Source organism: Patagioenas fasciata, chromosome 2, assembly GCF_037038585.1.
Source record: "Patagioenas fasciata isolate bPatFas1 chromosome 2, bPatFas1.hap1, whole genome shotgun sequence".
Classification (NCBI taxonomy): Eukaryota; Metazoa; Chordata; class Aves; order Columbiformes; family Columbidae; genus Patagioenas; species Patagioenas fasciata.
The window spans coordinates 1,480,844-1,500,214 of NC_092521.1; the positions used below are offsets into that span (position 1 = coordinate 1,480,844).

The window sequence follows — 19,371 nt, forward strand, 5'->3', positions numbered from 1 at the left end:
CGTCACCAGCTGCCGCGCGCTGTCACCTGTTCAAGACGCCCTAAAAATAGCCCCGTCTTGGCCCCCCCGCCCCGGCCCCCTAAGTCCCCGCCCCACGGCGCTGCGCCCCACGGGGTTTTCTATGGGGGGGGGGGGGGGGTGTGGTGATATTTTGGGAGCCGACAATAGGTCACGAGCGCCGCGGTGACACCCCCGGTGTCCCCCGTCCCCTCCCGGCTGCCCCACGGACGCAGGTGAGCGGCTATGGGGGGCTCAGCCCCACGGCGCTGTGGGGTGTGGGGGGGTGATTGGTGCTGCCCCGTGGGGCAGGGATGGGGGGGGTTCGCTATGGGGTGCCACATGTAGGGGGGGTTGGTTATGGGGCATCCTATATAGGGGGTGTCTGTAGGACGCACTGTATAGGGGGAGTGTCTATGGAGCACCCTATAGCAGGGGTGTATATAGGGCACCCGATATAGGGTTGTCTATAGGGTGCCCTATATAGGGGTGTCTATAGGGCACCCTATATAGGGAGTATCTATAGGGCACCCTATAGGAGTGGGTGTCTATGGGGCACCCTATATAGGGGGTGTCTGTAGGACACACTATATGGGGGAGTGTCTATGAAGCACTCTATAGCAGGGCTGTATATAGGGCACCCGCTATAGGGGTGTCTATAGGGTGCCCTATATAGGGAGTAACTATAGGGCGCTCTATATAGGGGTGTCTATAGGGAACCCTGTACAGGGGGTGTCTATGGGGCATCCTATGGCAGGGTGTGTCTATAGGGCACCCTATATAGTGAGTGTCTATAGGGCACCCCATATAGGGTGTGTCTATAAGGCACCATATGTAGGTTTGTCTATAGGGTGCCCTATAGCACGGGGTATGTATAGGACACCCTATACAGAGATGTCTATAGGGCGCCCTATAGGAGGGGGTGTCTATGGGGCACCCCATATAGGGGGTATCTATAGGACACCTTATATAGGGGTGTCTATAGGGCCCCCTATAGCGCTTCGCTCCCCCCACATTGACCCCTCCCGCCTTGGCAGCAGCTGCAGCCAATCGGCTTCGGGTGGGCGGGGCCGGGGTGGGCGGGACGAGCGCTCTGCACGCGGATTGGTCTGGGAGAGGGGGCGGGGCCGGCGCGGGGTGGCCGTTGCGACCGGTAGGGGGCGCTGCGGGCACTGGGGCCCATGAAGAGTCGCGGGTCAGTGGGGCCGGGGGGGCGGGGGGGGTAGGGGACACTGGGTGGCACTGGGGACACTGGGGGACACTGGGGGACTGTCCCTGTGTCCCCACAACCTGCATGTCCCCCTGTCACTATGTTCCATGTGTCACGTCCCCCTGTTGAGTCCCGAGTGCTCCGTGTCCCAATGTCCCTCGTGTCCCGTGTCCACATGTCCCCGTGTCCCTTGTCCTCTATGTCCCACATCGGCCCGTGTCCCCTGTGCCCCCACTGTTCCCATGTGCGTCCCATGTCCTAATGTCCCTCGTGTCCCATGTCCCCATGTCTACATGGCCCCTGTGTCCCATGTCCCCTCTGTCCCCATGTCCTCCATGTCCCCCATGGTCCTGTGTCCCCATGTCCCTGTGTCCCATGTCCCCCTGTCCCCATGTCCCCCGTAGTCCTGTGTCCCCATGTCCCTGTGTCTCATGTCCCCCCTGTCCCCATGTCCTACATGTCCCCCGTGGTCCTGTGTCCCCATGTCCCTGTGTCTCATGTCCTGTGTCCCCACATCCCCATGCGCCCCATGTCCCCACGTCGCCATGCGCCCCATGTCCCCCCATCCCCCATATCCCTGTGTCCCCACATCCCCATGTCCTTGTCCCCTGTGTCCCCCATGGTCCCATATCCCACATGTCCCCCTTGTCCCTTTCACCCCGTGTCCGCATGTCCCAAACATCCCTGTATCGCTCTTGTCCCGTGTCCCCCGTGACCCCCATGTCCCTGTCCCCTGTGTCCCCCATGGGCCCGTGTCCCCATGTCCCCAGCCGTGGGACAGGACCCTCCGTGGGGGGGACACCGAGGAGGGGCGGGCGGGTCCCGGTCCCGGGGCTGCGGGGGGGACGGGACGGGAACCGCGGGGACCGCGCTGCTCCCGAGCCCCCGCTGCCCGGTTTCAGTGCCCGCTCCCGGTTTCCATGCCGGTGCCAGCACCCGGGGCTCGGTCTCGGTGCCCGGTGCCGGTACCCGCCGCTCGGTTTCTCTTTCAACGCCCGGTGCCCGCTCCGGGTTCCCGGTTTCACCGCCCGGTTTCCCTGCCCGGTGCCCGGCCCCAGTTCCCGGTCCCAACACCCGCTGCCCGCTCTGAACTCCCCGTTCCCGTTGCCGCCGCTTCCAGCGCTCGGTGCCCGTTGTCCCGCCGCCCCGCGCCGCTTCCCGCACCCGCTGCCCCCGCGGCGGCTCCGTTACCGGTGCAGCTGCCGGAGCCCGTTGCCCGTTGCGCTCCCGCGCCCGGTGCCGGTTGCCGGTGCCCGTTGCCCGTTGCGCTCCCGCGCCCGGTGCCGGTTGCCGGTGCCGCTTCCCCGTGCCCATCCACCGGCGCGGTCCCGGTGCCGGTCCCCGCTTGCCGGTGCCGGTTCCCGGTGCCCGTTCGCCGGGGCGGTCCCGGTGCCGGTTGCCGGTCCCCGTTGCCTGGGGCGGTTCCGCGCCCGGTGCCGGTTGCCGGGGGCGGTTCCGTTGCGGGTGGCGGTGCCGGTCCCCGCTTGCCGGTGCCGGTTCCCGGTGCCCGTTGGCCGGGGCGGTCCCGGTGCCGGTCACCGCTTGCCGGTGCCGGTCCCCGTTTGCCGGTGCCGGTTCCCGGTGCCCATTCACCGGGGCGGTCCCGGTGCCGGTCCCCGCTTGCCGGTGCCGGTCCCCGGTGCTCGTTGGCCGGGGCGGTCCCGGTGCCGGTGCCCGCTTGCCGGTGCCGGTTCCCGGTGCCCATTCACCGGGGCGGTCCCGGTGCCGGTCCCCGCTTGCCGGTGCCGGTTCCCGGTGCCCGTTGGCCGGGGCGGTCCCGGTGCCGGTCCCCGGTGCCGGTTCCCGGTGCCCGTTCGCCGAGGCGGTCGCGGTGCCGTTTGCCGGTTCCCGGTGCCCGTTGCCCGGGGCGGTGCCGGATGGGGGGGGTCTGTTCGCGGGCGTTCAGGCGGCTCCGGCCCCGCAGGGTCATGGCGGCGGCGGCGGCGGCGGCTGCGGGTTCGGGGCCCGGGGGGGGCCGGGGGCCGGTGCTGACCTCCCGGACCATGAACCCGGCGGTGCGGAGGGTGGAATACGCCGTGCGGGGCCCCATCGTCACCCGAGCCATGCAGCTGGAGAGGGAGCTGCAGCAGGTACCCCCGGAACGGGACACCCCCCAAAACGGGACACCCCCAAAACGGGACACCCAGAACGGGACATCCCCAAAAAGGGAACCCCCGGAACGGGACACCCTCCAAACCGGGACTACAAGAATGGGACCCCCCCCCCGAAAAGGGAATCCCTGGAATGGGACATCCCCAAACCGGGACCTCAAGAATGGGACCCCCCCAAAAAGGGAACCCCTGGAATGGGACATCCCCAAACCGGGACACCCCCGGAATGGGAACCCCCAAACCGGGACCCCCAGAACCGGACCCCCCAAACGGGGACATCCCCAAACCGGGACCATAAGAACGGGGCATCCCCAAAACGGGACCCCCAGAACGGGACACCCCAAAACGGGACCCCCTAAAACACGGACATCCCCAAACCGGGACCACAAGAAAGGGACCCCCAAAACCGGACCCCCCCAAACAGGGACATCCCCAAACCGGGACCACAAGAAAGGGACCCCAGAACCGGACCCCCCCAAACAGGGACACCCCCAAACCGGGACCACAAGAAAGGGACCCCCAGAACCGGACCCCCCCAAACAGGGACATCCCCAAACTGGGACCACAAGAATGGGACCCCCCCAAAACGAGAACCCCCAGAACGGGACACCCCAAAATGGGACACCCCCCCCCTTCCTCCAGGCACCCCCAAAACGGGACTCTCAAAGCCGGACTCTCCAAACAGGGACCCCCCCAAACCGGGACCCCCAGAACAAGAACCTCCAAACCGGGACCCCCAAAACCAGACCCCCCCAAACAGGGACACCCCCAAACTGGGACCACAAGAACGGGACCCCCCCAAAATAGGACACCCCCCCCTTCCTCCGGGCACCCCCAAAATGGGACTCTCAGAACCGGACCCTCCAAAAAGGGGCACCCCCAAAATGGGAACCCACCGAACTGGGCCCCCAGAACTGGACCCCCCCAAACAGGGACACCCCCAAACCGGGACCACAAGAATGGGACCCCCCCCAAAACGGGAACCCCTGGAACAGGACACCCCCAAGATGGGACCCCCAGAACTGAACCCCCCCAAACAGGAACATCCCAAAATGGGACCCCTAGAATGGGAACCTCCAAACAGGGACACCCCCAAACCGGGACACCCCCAGAACAGGACCCCCAGAACCGGACCCCCCCAAACAGGGACACCCCCAAACAGGGATACCCCCAAACCGGGACCACAAGAGCCGGACCCCCCCAAACAGGGACGCCCCCAAACTGGGACCTCAAGAACAAGATCCCCCAAAATGGGATCCCCCCAATGGGGACACTCCCAAAACGGGGATCCCCTTTGGGCACCCCAAAACCTGAGGACCCCCCCAACCAGGACTTCCCCCCCCCGACACCCCTAAATCTGGGACCCCCCCCAAACCCTGGAACCCCCAAACTGGGACCCCACAGATTCCCCCCCCCACTTCCCCCGGGTGTCCCCCCCCCTTGTCACCACACACACCTGGGGACCTTCCCATGGTCACCGTGGGACTGGGACCGGGTGGGTCCCCTGGGTGGGGGGTGGGGTGTCCCATGGGTGGGGGTGGGTGACACCCTTGGGGACAACAAGGGGGGTCACCAAGCAACCCAAGATGCCACCTTTGGGGACACCAAGGTGTCCCCAAGGGTGTCCCTGTGTCCCTCACTCCCCACCCCATGTGTGACAAGGGTGGTGGTGGCAGCTGGGGACAGAGTCCGGCCTCAGCGGAGGTGACCAAAGTCCAGAGCTGGGTGGGAGGTGTCCCCTGCCTGTCCTAGTGTCCCCAACTGTCACCACTTGTCCACACTGTCCCCACATCCCAGTTGTCCCCATATCTCAACCACTCCTCGCACTGTCCCCACATCCCCATTGTCCCCGGTGTCCCCATATCTCAGCCAACCCCCTGCTGTCCCCACATCCCCGTTGTCCCCGGTGTCCCCATATCTCGGCCACCCCCACACTGTCCCTGCATCCCCATTGTCCCCACGTGTCCCTACACTCCGGGGGTAGGGGACACTGGGGTGATGGCAGGACCTTGGTTTGGGGGGGATGTCACCCCACTGCTCGTGTCACCCCTGGCACAGCGGTGACATCTATGGGTGTGGGGGGGCTCGATCCTGACCTCTGTCCCTTGTCCCCATCCCTGTCCCCATTGTGTCCCTGTCCCCATCCCTGACCTTGTCCCCTGTCCCCATCCCTTCCACTGTCCCCATCCCCATTCTTGTCCCCATCCCTGTCCCCTGTCCCTGTTCTCTGTCTCTTGTCCCCATCCCTGTCCCCAGTCCTGTCCCCATCATTGTCCCTGACACCGTCCCTGTCCATATCCATGTCCCCTGTCCCCATTCCTGTCCCCTGTCCCCATCATCCATGTCCCTAACTCTGTCCCTGTGCCCTTCCCTGACCCTGTCCCCTGTCTCTGATCCTGTCCCCATTGCTGTCCCTGTCCCCATATCTGTCCCTATACCCATCCCCGTCCTTGTCCCCATCCCTCTCCCCATCCTTTTCCCTGTCCCTGTCCCCATCATTGTCCCTGTCTCTGTCCCTGTCCTTACCCCTGTCCCCGTCATCCACATCCCTGGCTCTGTCCCTGTCCCCTGTCCCTGATCCTGGCCCCACTTCTGTCCCTGTCCCCATCATTGGCTTTGTCCCCATCACTGTCTGTCCCCATCACTGCTGTCCCCTCTCCCCATCCTTGTCTCTGTCCCCATCCCTGTAGCCACTGCTGTCCCCTGTCCCCATCCTTGTCCCCATTTCCGTCCCTGTCCCCACCACTGTCCCCTGTCCCCATCCCCATCCCTGTCCCCATCCCTGTCCCCACTACTGTCCCCTATCCCCATCCATGTCCCCATTCCCATCCCTGTCCCCACCGCTGTCCCCTGTCCCCACTGCTGTCCCGTCCCCATCCCCATCCCTGTCCCCATCCCTGTCCCCACCACTGTCCCCTGTCCCCATCCCTGTCCCCACTGCTGTCCCCTGTCCCCATCCATGTCCCCATTCCCATCCCTGTCTCCACCGCTGTCCCCTGTCCCCATCCCCGTCCCTGTCCCCACCACTGTCCCCTGTCCCCATCCCCATCCCCACTGCTGTCCCCTGTCCCCATCCATGTCCCCATTCCCATCCCTGTCCCCACCGCTGTCCCCTGTCCCCATCCCCATCCCCACTGCTGTCCCCTGTCCCCATCCATGTCCCCATCCCCGTCCCTGTCCCCACCGCTGTCCTTGTCCCCATCCTTGTCCCCATCCCTGTCCCCTGTCCCCATCCTTGTCCCTGTCCCTACCACTGTCCCCTGTCCCCACCCTTCTCCCTGTCCCTGCCGCTGTCCCTGTCCCCATCCTTGTCCCCGTCCCTGTCTCCTGTCCCCATCCTTGTCCCTGTCCCCGTCCCCACCACTGCCCCCTGTCCCCATCCCCATCCCCATCCCCATCCCCATCCCCATCCCCATCCCTGTCCCCACTGTTGTCCCTGTCCCCATCCTCATCCCTGTCTCCACTGCTGTCCCTGTCCCCAACCTGTCACCATCCCTGTCCCCATCCCCATCCCCATCCCCATCCCCATCCCCATCCCCATCCCCATCCCCATCCCCATCCGTGTCCCCACTGCTGTCCCTGTCCCCAACTCCATCCCCACCACTGTCCCCTGTCCCCGTCCGTGTCCCCACCGCTGTCCCTGTCCCCTCAGGGTGCCTCCAAGCCCTTCACCGAGGTGATCAAGGCCAACATCGGTGACGCCCACGCCATGGGCCAGAAACCCATCACCTTCCTCCGCCAGGTACCGAGGCGGGGGGGTGACAACGGGGACCGGGAGGGGACCCAGGCATCCGGCGCTGATCCAGTGTCCCCAACCCCCAGGTGACAGCCCTGTGCGTGTACCCGGAGCTCCTGAACGACAAATCCATCCCGTCGGACGCCAAGGACCGGGCCAAGCGGCTGCTGGCGGCCTGCGGCGGCCAGAGCGCCGGTGAGCGCCCCGGGGGACGCGAGCCACCCCCGGCGTCCCCTCCCGGGACCCCCTGATGTCACCTCGGTGTCCCCAGGTGCCTACAGCGCCAGCCCCGGCATCGAGCTGGTGCGGCAGCACGTGGCGCGGTTCCTGCAGCAGCGCGACGGCGTCGCCGCCGACCCCCAGAACGTCTTCCTGGCCACCGGCGCCAGCGACGCCATCGTGGTACGGGGACGTGGGACTGTCCCCGGTGTCACTCGGGGCCCGGGCCCCGTGCCACCCGCCGGCCGTTCCCACGGCGGGTCCCCACAAAGGGACCTTTGTGCCGCGGTTGGCAGCGGTGCCAAGGTTTGGGGAGGGGGGGTTGGTGGCGTCGGGGACGATGTGTCCCCTGCTGTCCCCATGGCTGCCCGGTGTCCCCACGCCTCCCTGGGGACTGTGCCAGCTCCCTGCCCCCAGCGCTGCTGGCACCAGGCTCTTCCCACGCTGTCCCTGTCCCTGGGACGTCCCTATGGCCGCGGTGTGCCCATAATGTCCCTATGGCCACCTTGTCCCCATAATGTCCCTATGGTCATGCTGTCCCCATAATGTCCCTATGGCCATGCAGTCCCCGTGCCACCCCAGTGCCCCCGTCATCCCTGGCCCCTCACTGTCCCCATCAACCCTGTGCCTACACCCCCCTGTCCCAATATTGTCCCCATGCCACACTGTCATTGTCCCCATGCCCACATCCCACTGTCCCCATTTCCACACCATCCTGTCCCCATATTGTCCCCACGCCACACCATCCCTGTCCCCATGCCCACAACCCCCTATCCCCATACCATCTTGTCCCCATCTTGTCCCCATGCCCACACCAACCCTGCCCCCATCTTGTCCCCATGCCCACACTCCCCATCCCCTGACTGTCCCCATACCACTTTGTCCCCACGCCATCCCCTTGCCCACACCATCATGTCCCCTCATTGTCCCCATGCCCACGCCATCCTGTCCCCTCACCACCCCGTCCCCACATTGTCCCCATGCCCAAATCAAGCCTGTCCCCATATTATCCCCATGCTACACTGTCCCTGTCCCCATTCCCACACCATCCTGTCCACATATTGTTCCCATACCCACACCATTCTGTCCCCCTCTGTCCCCCCTGTCCCCACACCCACACCCCCTTGCTGTCCCCAAGCCCACACCGTCTTGTCCCCACACCACACTGTCCCCGTGCCCACAGCACCCCTGTCCCTACATGGTCCCCGTGCCCATAGCATCCTGTCCCCTCATTGTCCCCATGCCCGCACTGTCCCTGTCCCCATATTGTCCCCATGCCCACAGCACCCTGTCCCCATATCGTCCCCATGCCCAGACCATCCTGTCCCCACACTGTTGCCATGCCCACACTGTCCCTGTCCCCCTATTGTCCCCATGCCCACACCAACCCTGTCCCCATATCATCCCCATGCCCAGACCATCCTGTCCCCATATTGTCCCCATGCCACCACCACCCTGTCCCCTCATTGTCCCCATGCCCACACTGTCCCTGTCCCCTCATTGTCCCCATGCCCACACCATCCCTGTCCCCACACTGTCCCCATGCCCACACTGTCCCTGTCCCCATATTGTCCCCATGCCCACACCATCCCTGTCCCCACACTGTCCCCATGCCCACAGCATCCTGTCTCCATATTGTCCCCATGCCCACAATGCCGTCACCTCACCACCCTGTCCCCTCATTGTCCCCGTGCCCACACTGTCCCTGTCCCCATATTGTCCCCATGCCCACAACACCCTGTCCCCACACCAACCCTGTCCCCATATTGTCCCCATACCAACACCACCCTGTCCCCTCATTGTCCCCATGCCCACACTGTCCCTGTCCCCATATTGTCCCCATGCCCACAACACCCTGTCCCCTCACCGCCCTGTCCCCGCACTGTCCCCATGCCCACAGCATGCTGTCCCCATATTATCCCCATGCCCACACCACCCCTGTCCCTGCACTGTCCCCATGCCCACACCATCCTGTCCCTCACCACCCTGTCCCCGCACTGTCCCCATGCCCACATCATGCTGTCCCCTCACCACCCTGTCCCCATACTGTCCCCGTGCCCACAGCATGCTGTCCCTGTCCCCATATTGTCCCCATGCCCACACCATCCCTGTCCCCATACTGTCCCCGTGCCCACAGCACGCTGTGCCTCACCATCCCTGTCCCCATACTGTCCCCATACCCACAGCACCCTGTCCCTCACCACCCTGTCCCCATATTGTCCCCATGCCCACAGCACCCTGTCCCCTCACCACCCTGTTCCCACACTGTCCCCATGCCCACAGCACCCTGTCCCCTCACCACCCTGTTCCCACACTGTCCCCATGCCCACAGCATGCTGCCCCCATATTGTCCCCATGCCCACACCACCCCATCCCCACCCTGTCCCCATGCCCACAGCACCCTGTCCCTCACCACCCTGTCCCCGCATTGTCCCCATGCCCACACTGTCCCTGTTCCCATATTGTCCCCATGCCCACACCACCCCTGTCCCCACGCCCACACCATCCTGTCCCCTCACCACCCTGTCCCCTCATTGTCCCCATGCCCACACTGTCCCTGTTCCCACGCCCACACCATCCTGTCCCCTCACCACCCTGTCCCCTCATTGTCCCCATGCCCACACTGTCCCTGTTCCCACGCCCACACCATCCTGTCCCCTCACCACCCTGTCCCCTCATTGTCCCCATGCCCACACTGTCCCTGTTCCCATATTGTCCCCATGCCCACACCATCCCTGTCCCCACCCTGTCCCCATGCCCACACCACCCAGTCCCTCACCACCCTGTCCCCATACTGTCCCCATACCCACAGCACCCTGTCCCTCACCACCCTGTCCCCATGTTGTCCCCATGCCCACAGCACCCTGGCCCCTCACCACCCTGTCCCCGCACTGTCCCCATGCCCACAGCATGCTGTCCCCATATTGTCCCCATGCCCACACCACCCCTGTCCCCACCCTGTCCCCATACCCACACCATCCTGTCCCTCACCACGCTGTCCCCGCGCTGTCCCCGCAGCAAATCCTGAAGCTGCTGGTGTCAGGCTCCGGGACGTCGCGCACGGGGGTGCTGGTGCCCATCCCGCAGTACCCGCTGTACTCGGCCACCGTCGCCGAGCTCGACGCCGTGCAGCTGGGGTACTACCTGGCCGAGGAGCAGTGCTGGGCGCTGGAGGTGGCCGAGCTGCGCCGTGTGCTGACAAAGGCACGGCAGCACTGCTGTCCCCGCGTCCTCTGCATCATCAACCCCGGCAACCCCACCGGTACCGCACGGGGACACCCCAGGGTGGGACCTGGGGGATGGGATGGGACCCCAGGGATAGGATGGGACCCCAGAGATGGGATTGGATGGGACTTCAGGGATGGGATGGGACCCCAGGGATGGGCTGGGACCCCAGGGATGGGATTGGATGGGACTTCAGGGATGGGATGGGATCCCAGGGATGGGCTGGGACCCCAGGGATGAGATTGGATGGGACTTCAGGGATGGGATGGGATCCCAGGGATGGGCTGGGACCCCAGAGATGGGATTGGATGGGACTTCAGGGATGGGATGGGATCCCAGGGATGGGCTGGGACCCCAGGGATGAGATTGGATGGGACTTCAGGGATGGGATGGGATCCCAGGGATGGGCTGGGACCCCAGGGATGAGATTGGATGGGACTTCAGGGATGGGATGGGATCCCAGGGATGGGCTGGGACCCCAGGGATGAGATTGGATGGGACTTCAGGGATGGGATGGGACCCCAGGGATGGGATGGGACCCCAAGGGCAATCCCAGGGCTGGGATGGGACTGTGGGGCTGGACTGGGACCCCAAGACTGGCGTGCGATCTCAGGAATGAGATGGGACCCTAGAGATAGGCTGGGACCCCAGGGGTGATCCCAGGGATGGGATGGGACTGTGGGGCTGGACTGGGACCCCAGGATGGGGTGGGAACCCCAGGGGTGATCCCACGGATGGGATGGGATTCTGGGGCTGGACTGGGACCCCAAGACGGGGGTGGGACCCCAGGGATGGGATTGGATGGGACCCCAGGGGTGATCCCAGGGCTGGGTTGGGACTCTGGGCTGGACTGGGACCCCAAGACTGTTATGGGACCTCAAGACTGGGATGAGACCCCAGGGATGGGATGGGAGCCCAGGGGTGATCCCAGGGCTGGAATGGGACTCTGGGCTGGACTGGGACCCCAAGACTGGGCTGGGACCCCAGGGGCGATCCCAGGACTGGGATGGGACCCTGTGGCTGGACTGGGACCCCAAGACTGGGATGGTACCCCAGGGATGGGATGGGACCCCAGGGGTGATCCCAGGGCTGGGATGGGACTCTGGGCTGGACTGGGACCCCAAGACTGGGTTGGGACCCCAGGGGCGATCCCAGGGCTGGGATGGGATCCTGTGGCTGGACTGGGACCCCAAGACTGGGATGGTACCCCAGGGATGGGGTGGGACCCCAGGGGTGATGCCAGGGCTGGGTTGGGACTCTGGGCTGGACTGGGACCCCAAAACTGTCATGGGACCTGAAGACTGGGATGGGACCCCAGGGATGGGATGGGAGCCCAGGGGTGATCCTGCGGATGGGATGGGACTCTGGGGCTGGACTGGGACCCCAAGATGGGGGTGGGACCCCAGGGCTGGAATGGGACTGTGGAGCTGGACTAGGACCCCAAGACTGGACTGGGACCCCAAGACTGGGATGGGACCCCAGGGATGGGCTGGGACCCCAGGGATGGGGTAGGACCCCAGGAATGAGATGGGACCCCAGGGGCAATCCCAGCGCTGGGCTGGGACATGGGGGCTGGACTAGGACCCCAGGATGGGGTGGGAACCCAGGGGTGATCCCATGGATGGGATGTGATGATGGGGCTGGACTAGGACCCCAAGACTGGGATGGGACCCCAGAGATGGGCTGGGACCCCAGGGGTGATTCCAGGGCTGGGATGGGACTCTGGGCTGGACTGGGAGCCCAAGACTAGGCTGGGACCCCAGAGATGGGATGGAACCCAGGGATGATCCCAGAGCTGGGATACCAGGGCTGGACTGGGACCCCAAGACTGGGCTGAGACCCCAAGACTGGACTGGATCCCCGGGGATGGGCTGGGACCCTGGTGCAGGGATAGGACCCCCAAGTGGGTGATGCCAGGGCTGGGATGGGGCCCTGGGGTGGTGCAATGGGGCTTGACTGGGACCCCAAGACTTGACTGGGGACCCAGGGCTGGACTAGGACTCTTAGACTGGAACTGGGACCCCAGGTTTAAAAGTGCGACCCTGAATTTGAAGCCATGAAACCAAGACTAGACTGGGACCTGACAGACTGGGATTCTGTGATTGGACTGGGACCCTGGGGTTGGACTGAGACCCCCAGTGCTCTGCTGGTACTGGGGTTGGGACCAGGACACCCAAAACCCAACCAGTACCAGCACTGGGCACCCAAAACCCAACCAGTACCAGGGCTGAGACCTCCCAGTGCTCTACTGGTACTGGGATTGGGACCAGGACCCCCAAAACCCAACCAGTGCTGGGGTTGGGACCCCCAGTGCTCTACTGGTACTGGGGTTGGGACCAGGACTCCCAAAACCCAACCAGTACCAGGGCTGGGCCCCCCAGTGCTCTGCTGGTACTGGGGTTGGGACCAGGACCCTTAAACCCCAACCAGTACCATGGCTGGGACCCCCAGTTTTCTACTGGTACTGGAGTTGGGACCAGGGCCCCCAAAACACAACCAGTACCAACACTGGGCACCCAAAACCCAACCAGTGCTGGGGCTGGGACCTCCCAGTGCTCTACTGGTACTGGGGTTGGGACCACGACCCCCAAAACCCAACCAGTGTTGAGGCTGGTACCCCAAATAGTCTACTGGTATCAGTACTGGGACCCCCAGTGCTCTACTGGGACTGGGACCAGGAACCCCAAAACCCAACCAGTACCGGGACTGGGACCCCCAGCGCCAGCACCACGATGTCCCCTGATGCCGTGTCCCCCCAGGCCAGGTCCAGAGCCGCCAGTGCATCGAGGACGTCATCAAGTTCGCCTATGAGGAGAACCTCTTCCTTATGGCCGACGAGGTGGGTGGGACCTGTGGGGTATCCCCACCACCTAGGGAGGACCCCGGCGTCCGGGTGACACCCCCTCCTCCACCCCCAGGTGTACCAAGACAACATCTATGCCGAGGGCTCGGCTTTCTACTCCTTCAAGAAGGTTCTGAGCGAGATGGGACCGCCCTACTCAAAGACAGTGGAGCTGGCCTCCTTCCACTCCATCTCCAAGGGCTTCATGGGAGAGTGAGTCCCACCACCTGCTTGTTCCAGCCCCCCGGCCACTGTCACCCCAGGGGTGGGTGGTCACGGTCCCATGGGTTGTAAGGATGTCACTGACATGGGATGGAGATGATGCAGCCCCATGGGTGGCGAGGGTGGAGATGATGCCACCACCCCATGGTTCCAAGGGTGGAGATGGTGATGCCACCACCTCATGGATACCATGAGTTTGAGATAGTGATGCCACCACCCCATGGCTCCAAGGGTGGAGACTGTGATGCCACCACCTCATGGATACCATGGGTTTGAGATGGTGATGTCAACCAGCTCATGGATCTCTTGGGGTGGAGATGGTGATGCCACCACCCCATGGCTCCAAGGGTGGAGACTTTGATGCCACCACCTCCTGGATACCATGGGTTTGAGATGGTGATGCTACCACCCCATGGATGCCATGGGTTTGGGACTGTGATGCCACCACCATATGGATCTCCTGGGATGGTGATGCCACCACCTCAAGGATACCATTGGTTTGGGATGGTGATGCCACCACCCCATGGATCTCCTGGGGTGCAGGTGGTGATGCCACCACCCCATGAGTCCTAGGATGTGGATGGTGATGCTACCAGCTTATAGATGCTGTGGGTTTGGGATGGTGATGCTGCCACCCCATGGATACCATGGGTTTGGGATGGTGATGCTACCACCCCATGGATCTCCTGGGGTGCAGGTGGTGATGCCACCAGCTTATAGATGCTGTGGGTTTGGGATGGTGATGCCGCCACCCCATGGATATCATGGGTTTGGGATGGTGATGCTACCACCCCATGGATCTCCTGGGGTGGAGATGGTGATGCCACCACCTCATGGATGCCATGGCTCTGAGATGGTGATGACACCACCCCATGGATCTCCTGGGGTGGAACTGGTGATGCCACCACCTCATGGGTCCAAGGGTGGAGATGGCGATGCCACCACCCCATGAGTCCTAGGAGAGGAGCTGGAGATACTCCAACCTGATGAACCCCTAGGGTGGAGATGATGCTACAACCCAAGGGTGGGGATGGTGATGCCATGACCCTGTGGGGACAACATGACACGACTTTGTGGATGTCAGAGGACAGATGCTACAGCCTGGTGGCTCGTTGTCCATTGGTTCCCACCATGGACCCCATCCATAGGTCCCATCTATGTGTCCATTTCTGTAGATTCCCGTCCATGGGTGCCAATCATGGATGCCACCCATGGGTCCCACCTGTGGGTCTCTCTCTGTAGGTTCCTGTCCATGGGTTCCTATCATGGAACCCATCCATAGGTCCCATCTGTGGGTCCATCTCTGTAGGTTCTTGTCCATGGGTTCCCACCACGAACTTCATTCATGAGTTCCCACCATGGACCTCATCCGTGGCTCCCACCTGTGGGTCTCTCTCTGTAGGTTCCTGTCCATGGGTTCCTATCATGGAACCCATCCATAGGTCCCATCTGTGGGTCCATCTCTGTATGTTCTTGTCCATGGGTTCCCACCATGGACTTCATTCATGAGTTCCCACCATGGACCTCATCCGTGGCTCCCACCCGTGGGTCTCTCTCTGTAGGTTCCTGTCCATGGGTTCCTATCACAGAACCCATCCATAGGTCCCATCTGTGGGTCCATCTCTGTAGGTTCTTGTCCACGGGTTCCCACCATGGACTTCATTCATGAGTTCCCACCATGGACCTCATCCGTGGCTCCCACCCGTGGGTCTCTCTCTGTAGGTTCCTGTCCATGGGTTCCTATCACAGAACCCATCCATAGGTCCCATCTGTGGGTCCATCTCTGTAGGTTCTTGTCCACGGGTTCCCACCATGGACTTCATCCATGGTTTCCCACCATGGACCTCATCCATGGCTCCCACCCGTGGGTCTCTCTCTGTAGGTTCCTGTCCATGGGTTCCTATCACGGAACCCATCCATAGGTCCAATCTGTGGGTCCATCTCTGTAGGTTCTTGTCCATGGGTTCCCACCATGGACTTCATCCATGGTTTCCCACCATGGATCTCATCCATGGTTCCCACCTGTGGGTCTCTCACTGTAGGTTCCTGTCCATGGGTTCCTATCACAGAACCCATCCATAGGTCCCATCTGTGGGTCCATCTCTGTAGGTTCTTGTCCAGGGGCTCTCACCATGGACTTCATCCATGGGTTCCCATCATGGCTGCATGGGTGCTGCCTGTGGATCGCTGTCCAGGTCTCCTCCTAATCCATCCCACCCTATCCACGGGTCCCAATTCATGAGTGGGTCCCTTCTGGTGTCCCCACCCGTGTGTCCCTACATCCCCCACCCTGTGGGTGGTGCGACCACGGGCCGTGTTGGTGCCAGGTGCGGTTTCCGTGGAGGGTATGTGGAGGTGATAAACATGGACCCCGAGGTGAAGGAGCAGTTGGTCAAGCTGGTGTCGGTGCGGCTGTGCCCACCCGTGTCTGGGCAGATCGTCCTGGGTGCCCTCGTGGACCCACCACAACCTGGAGAACCTTCATACGAGACATTCATGGCTGTGAGGGACGGGGTGGGGTGGGGAATGGGGTGGGATGGATGGGAGGGTGTGGGGGTGGGATGGGAGGGTTGGGATGGGATGGGATGGGATGGATGGGATGGATGGGATGGGATGGGATGGGAGGGATGGGATGGGATGGGATGGATGGGATGGGATGGGGTGGGATGGGAGGGATGGGATGGGATGGGATGGATGGGATGAGATGATTGGGGTGGAATGGATGGGATGGGATGGGATGGGGTGGGGAAGGGGACACGATGGGATGGGATGGGATGGGATGGGATGGGAATGGGATGGGATGAATGAAATGGGATGGGAACGGGATGGGATGGAATGGGAATGGGATGGGATGGATGAGATGGGATGGGAATGGGATGGGTTGGGGAAAGGGACACAATGGGATGGGATGGGATGGGATGGGATGGGATGGGATGGGATGGGGAAGGGGACACAATGGGATGGGATGGGATGGGATGGGATGGGATGGGATGGGGAAGGGGACACAATGGGATGGGATGGGATGGGATGGGAATGGGATGGGATGAATGAAATGGGATGGGAACGGGATGGGATGGGAATGGGATGGGATGGGAATGGGATGGGATGGATGAAATGGGATGGGAATGGGATGGGATGGATGGGAGGGATGGGAATGGGATAGGAATGGAATGAGAATGGGATGGGAATGGGATGGGAATGGGATGGGAATGGGATGGGATGGGGAAGGGGACACGACGGGATGGGATGGATGAGGATGCGTTGGGATTGGATGGGATGGCGTGTGATGGGATGGGGTGGGATGGGCTGGCTGAGGATGCACCGGGGAGCCGTGGATGGGGTGGGACGGGCTGTCCCTGTCCCGCAGGAGAAGAAGGCCGTGCTCAGCACCCTGGCCCACAAGGCCCAGCTCACCCAGGAGATCTTCAACAAGACCCCCGGCATCCACTGCAACCCCGTCCAAGGGGCCATGTACTCCTTCCCCCGCATCGACCTGCCGCCCCGCGCCATCGCCACCGCCAAGGTGCTGTGGGGCTGGGCCCTGTGGGGCTGGGCAGGATCCAGCCTGGTCCATATGGGGCTGGGCATGGTGAATCCTGGGCCATGTGGAGCTGGGCATGGTGAATCCTGGTCCATGTGGAGCTGGACTTGATGAATCCTGGTCCATGTGGGACTGGACGTGATGAGTTCTGTTCCATGTGGGGATGGACGTGATGAGTTCTGGTCCATGTGGGGCTGGACATGATGGGTTCTGGTCTATGTGGAGCTGGACATGATGAATCCTGGTCCATGTGGGGCAGGACCTGATGAGTCCTGGTCTATGTGGGACTGGACGTGATGAGTTCTGGTCTATGTGGGGCTGGACGTGATGAATCCTGATCCATGTGGGGCTGGATGTGATGAGTTCTGGTCTATGTGGGGCTGGACATGATGATTCCAGGTCCATGTGGGGCTGGATATGAGTTCTGGTCCATGTGGAGCTGGACTTGATGAGTTCTGGTCCATGTGGAGCTGGACATGGTGAATCCTGATCCATGTGGGGCTGGACTTGGTGAGTTCTGGTCTATGTGGGGCTGGACATGATGATTCCAGGTCCATGTGGGGCTGGATATAATGAGTTCTGGTCTATGATGGGGGGCTGGACATGATGAGTTCTGGTCCATGTGAGCCTGGATATGGTGAATCCTGATCCATGTGGGGCTGGACTCGGTGAGTTCTGGTCTATGTGGGGCTGGACTTGATGAGTTCTGGTCCATGTGGGGCTGGATATGATGAATTCTGGTCTATGTGGGACTGGACATGATGAGTTATGGTCTATGTGGGGCTGGACTAGGTGAGTTCTGGTCTATGTGGGGCTGGAATTGATGAGTTCTGGTCTATGTGGGGCTGGATGTGATGAATCCTGGTCCATGTGGGGCTGGAGTTGATGAGCTCTGGTCTATGTGGGGCTGGATGTGATGAGTTCTGGTCCATGTGGGGCTGGACTTGATGAGTTCTGGTCTATGTGGGGTTGAACTTGGCGAATCCTGGTCTGTGTGGGGCTGGACGTGATGATTCCAGGTCCATGTGGGGCTGGACATGATGAATCCTGGTCTGTGTGGGGCTGGACATGATGAGTTCTGGTCCATGTGGGGCTGGACATGGTGAATCCTGATCCATGTAGGGCTGGACATGATGAGTTCTGGTCTATGTGGGGCTGGATGTGATGAGTTCTGGTCCATGTGGGGCTGGATGTGGCGAACCCTGGTCTACGTGGGGCTGGGAAGGTTGAGTCCTGGTCCATGTGGTTCTGGATCAGTTGGCTGCTCACCACCCCCTTTGGAGACCCATGGGGCTCATCCTGCCCCATCGGTGGGTCCGGACACCCCATGCCCGGCCGTGGGGGGCGCTGACCCCCGTCCCTGCCCCACAGGAGAGGGGTCAAGCCCCCGACATGTTCTTCTGCATGAGGCTGCTGGAGGAGACGGGGATCTGCGTGGTGCCGGGCAGCGGCTTCGGGCAGCGCGAGGGCACCTTCCACTTCCGGTGGGTGCTGGGGGGCGGGGACGGGCTGGAATTGGGGGTCACAGCTGGAGAAGTGGGGCTGGACCCCCCCCAGACCCCCACTCCCCATTGGTGGGTGCTGGAAGACGCAAAGTCTTGGGTGGTCAATGGGTTGGGTGTTGAGGGGCTTGTTGGGGGGCGGAGATGGAGCTGTGGGGTTCAGGGGGGGTTGTGGGGGTGTACGCCCCCCAAATTATGGTGACAACCCCCTTGTCCCCCATCCCCCTCCCAGGATGACCATCCTCCCACCCACCGAGAAGCTGAAGGTCCTGCTGGAGAAGCTCAGCAGCTTCTACACCGAGTTCGTCAAGGAGTTCTCCTAATTACAGCGCCCCCCCCCCCCCCATCACCCCCCCACCCTCTGGCACCCACTTCCCCCCCCCTCCCCACCAGCACCCACCCGCACCCCCCACCCCACACTCCCACCGGGTGCCGCGGGCCGGGACCCTGCCCTGGGTCGTCTCCAAGTGCCTTCAACCTCATGGTGCCTTCACGTTGGGGACACGAGGAACACGTCACATCCCCGGGCTGGTCCCCTCCCCGCTGTCCCCATGTCCCCTGGTGGGGGGGGTGACATGGGGACAACGGGCAGGGCCAGCTCACCCCTCAGGAACCCCAGTAATAAACGGGTAGTGACCAGCTGGGTTGGGTTGTGTGTCGCCCATGGGTGTCACCTCCACCCCAGCAGTGACAACCTGGGGGGGACACACGGGTGCTCACAAAGCCCCACACTGTCCTATTGTCCCATTGTCCCCAACCACCTCCT

At 62.9% G+C, this 19,371-nt stretch overlaps 1 protein-coding gene across 2 annotated transcripts; it reads left to right on the top strand.

Moving 5' to 3' along the window:
- The first annotated feature begins 116 nt into the window (after nucleotides 1-116).
- GPT (glutamic--pyruvic transaminase) lies at nucleotides 117-19,246 on the top strand. 2 transcript variants are annotated; one of them, XM_065832663.2, is made up of 12 exons: nucleotides 117-233; nucleotides 3,132-3,297; nucleotides 6,971-7,060; nucleotides 7,141-7,249; nucleotides 7,326-7,456; nucleotides 10,292-10,535; nucleotides 13,258-13,337; nucleotides 13,417-13,553; nucleotides 15,890-16,064; nucleotides 16,930-17,085; nucleotides 18,475-18,587; nucleotides 18,838-19,246. In XM_065832663.2, exons 2-12 carry the CDS (start codon nucleotides 3,136-3,138, stop codon nucleotides 18,926-18,928), a joined length of 1,488 nt encoding a protein of 495 aa, XP_065688735.1. In that variant the 5' UTR covers nucleotides 117-233; nucleotides 3,132-3,135; the 3' UTR covers nucleotides 18,929-19,246. The 2 variants fall into 2 exon arrangements, with proteins under 2 accessions (XP_065688735.1, XP_065688733.2); XM_065832661.2 differs by lacking the exon at nucleotides 117-233 and having other exon boundaries at nucleotides 2,128-3,297.
- The last annotated feature ends 125 nt before the right edge of the window (nucleotides 19,247-19,371 follow it).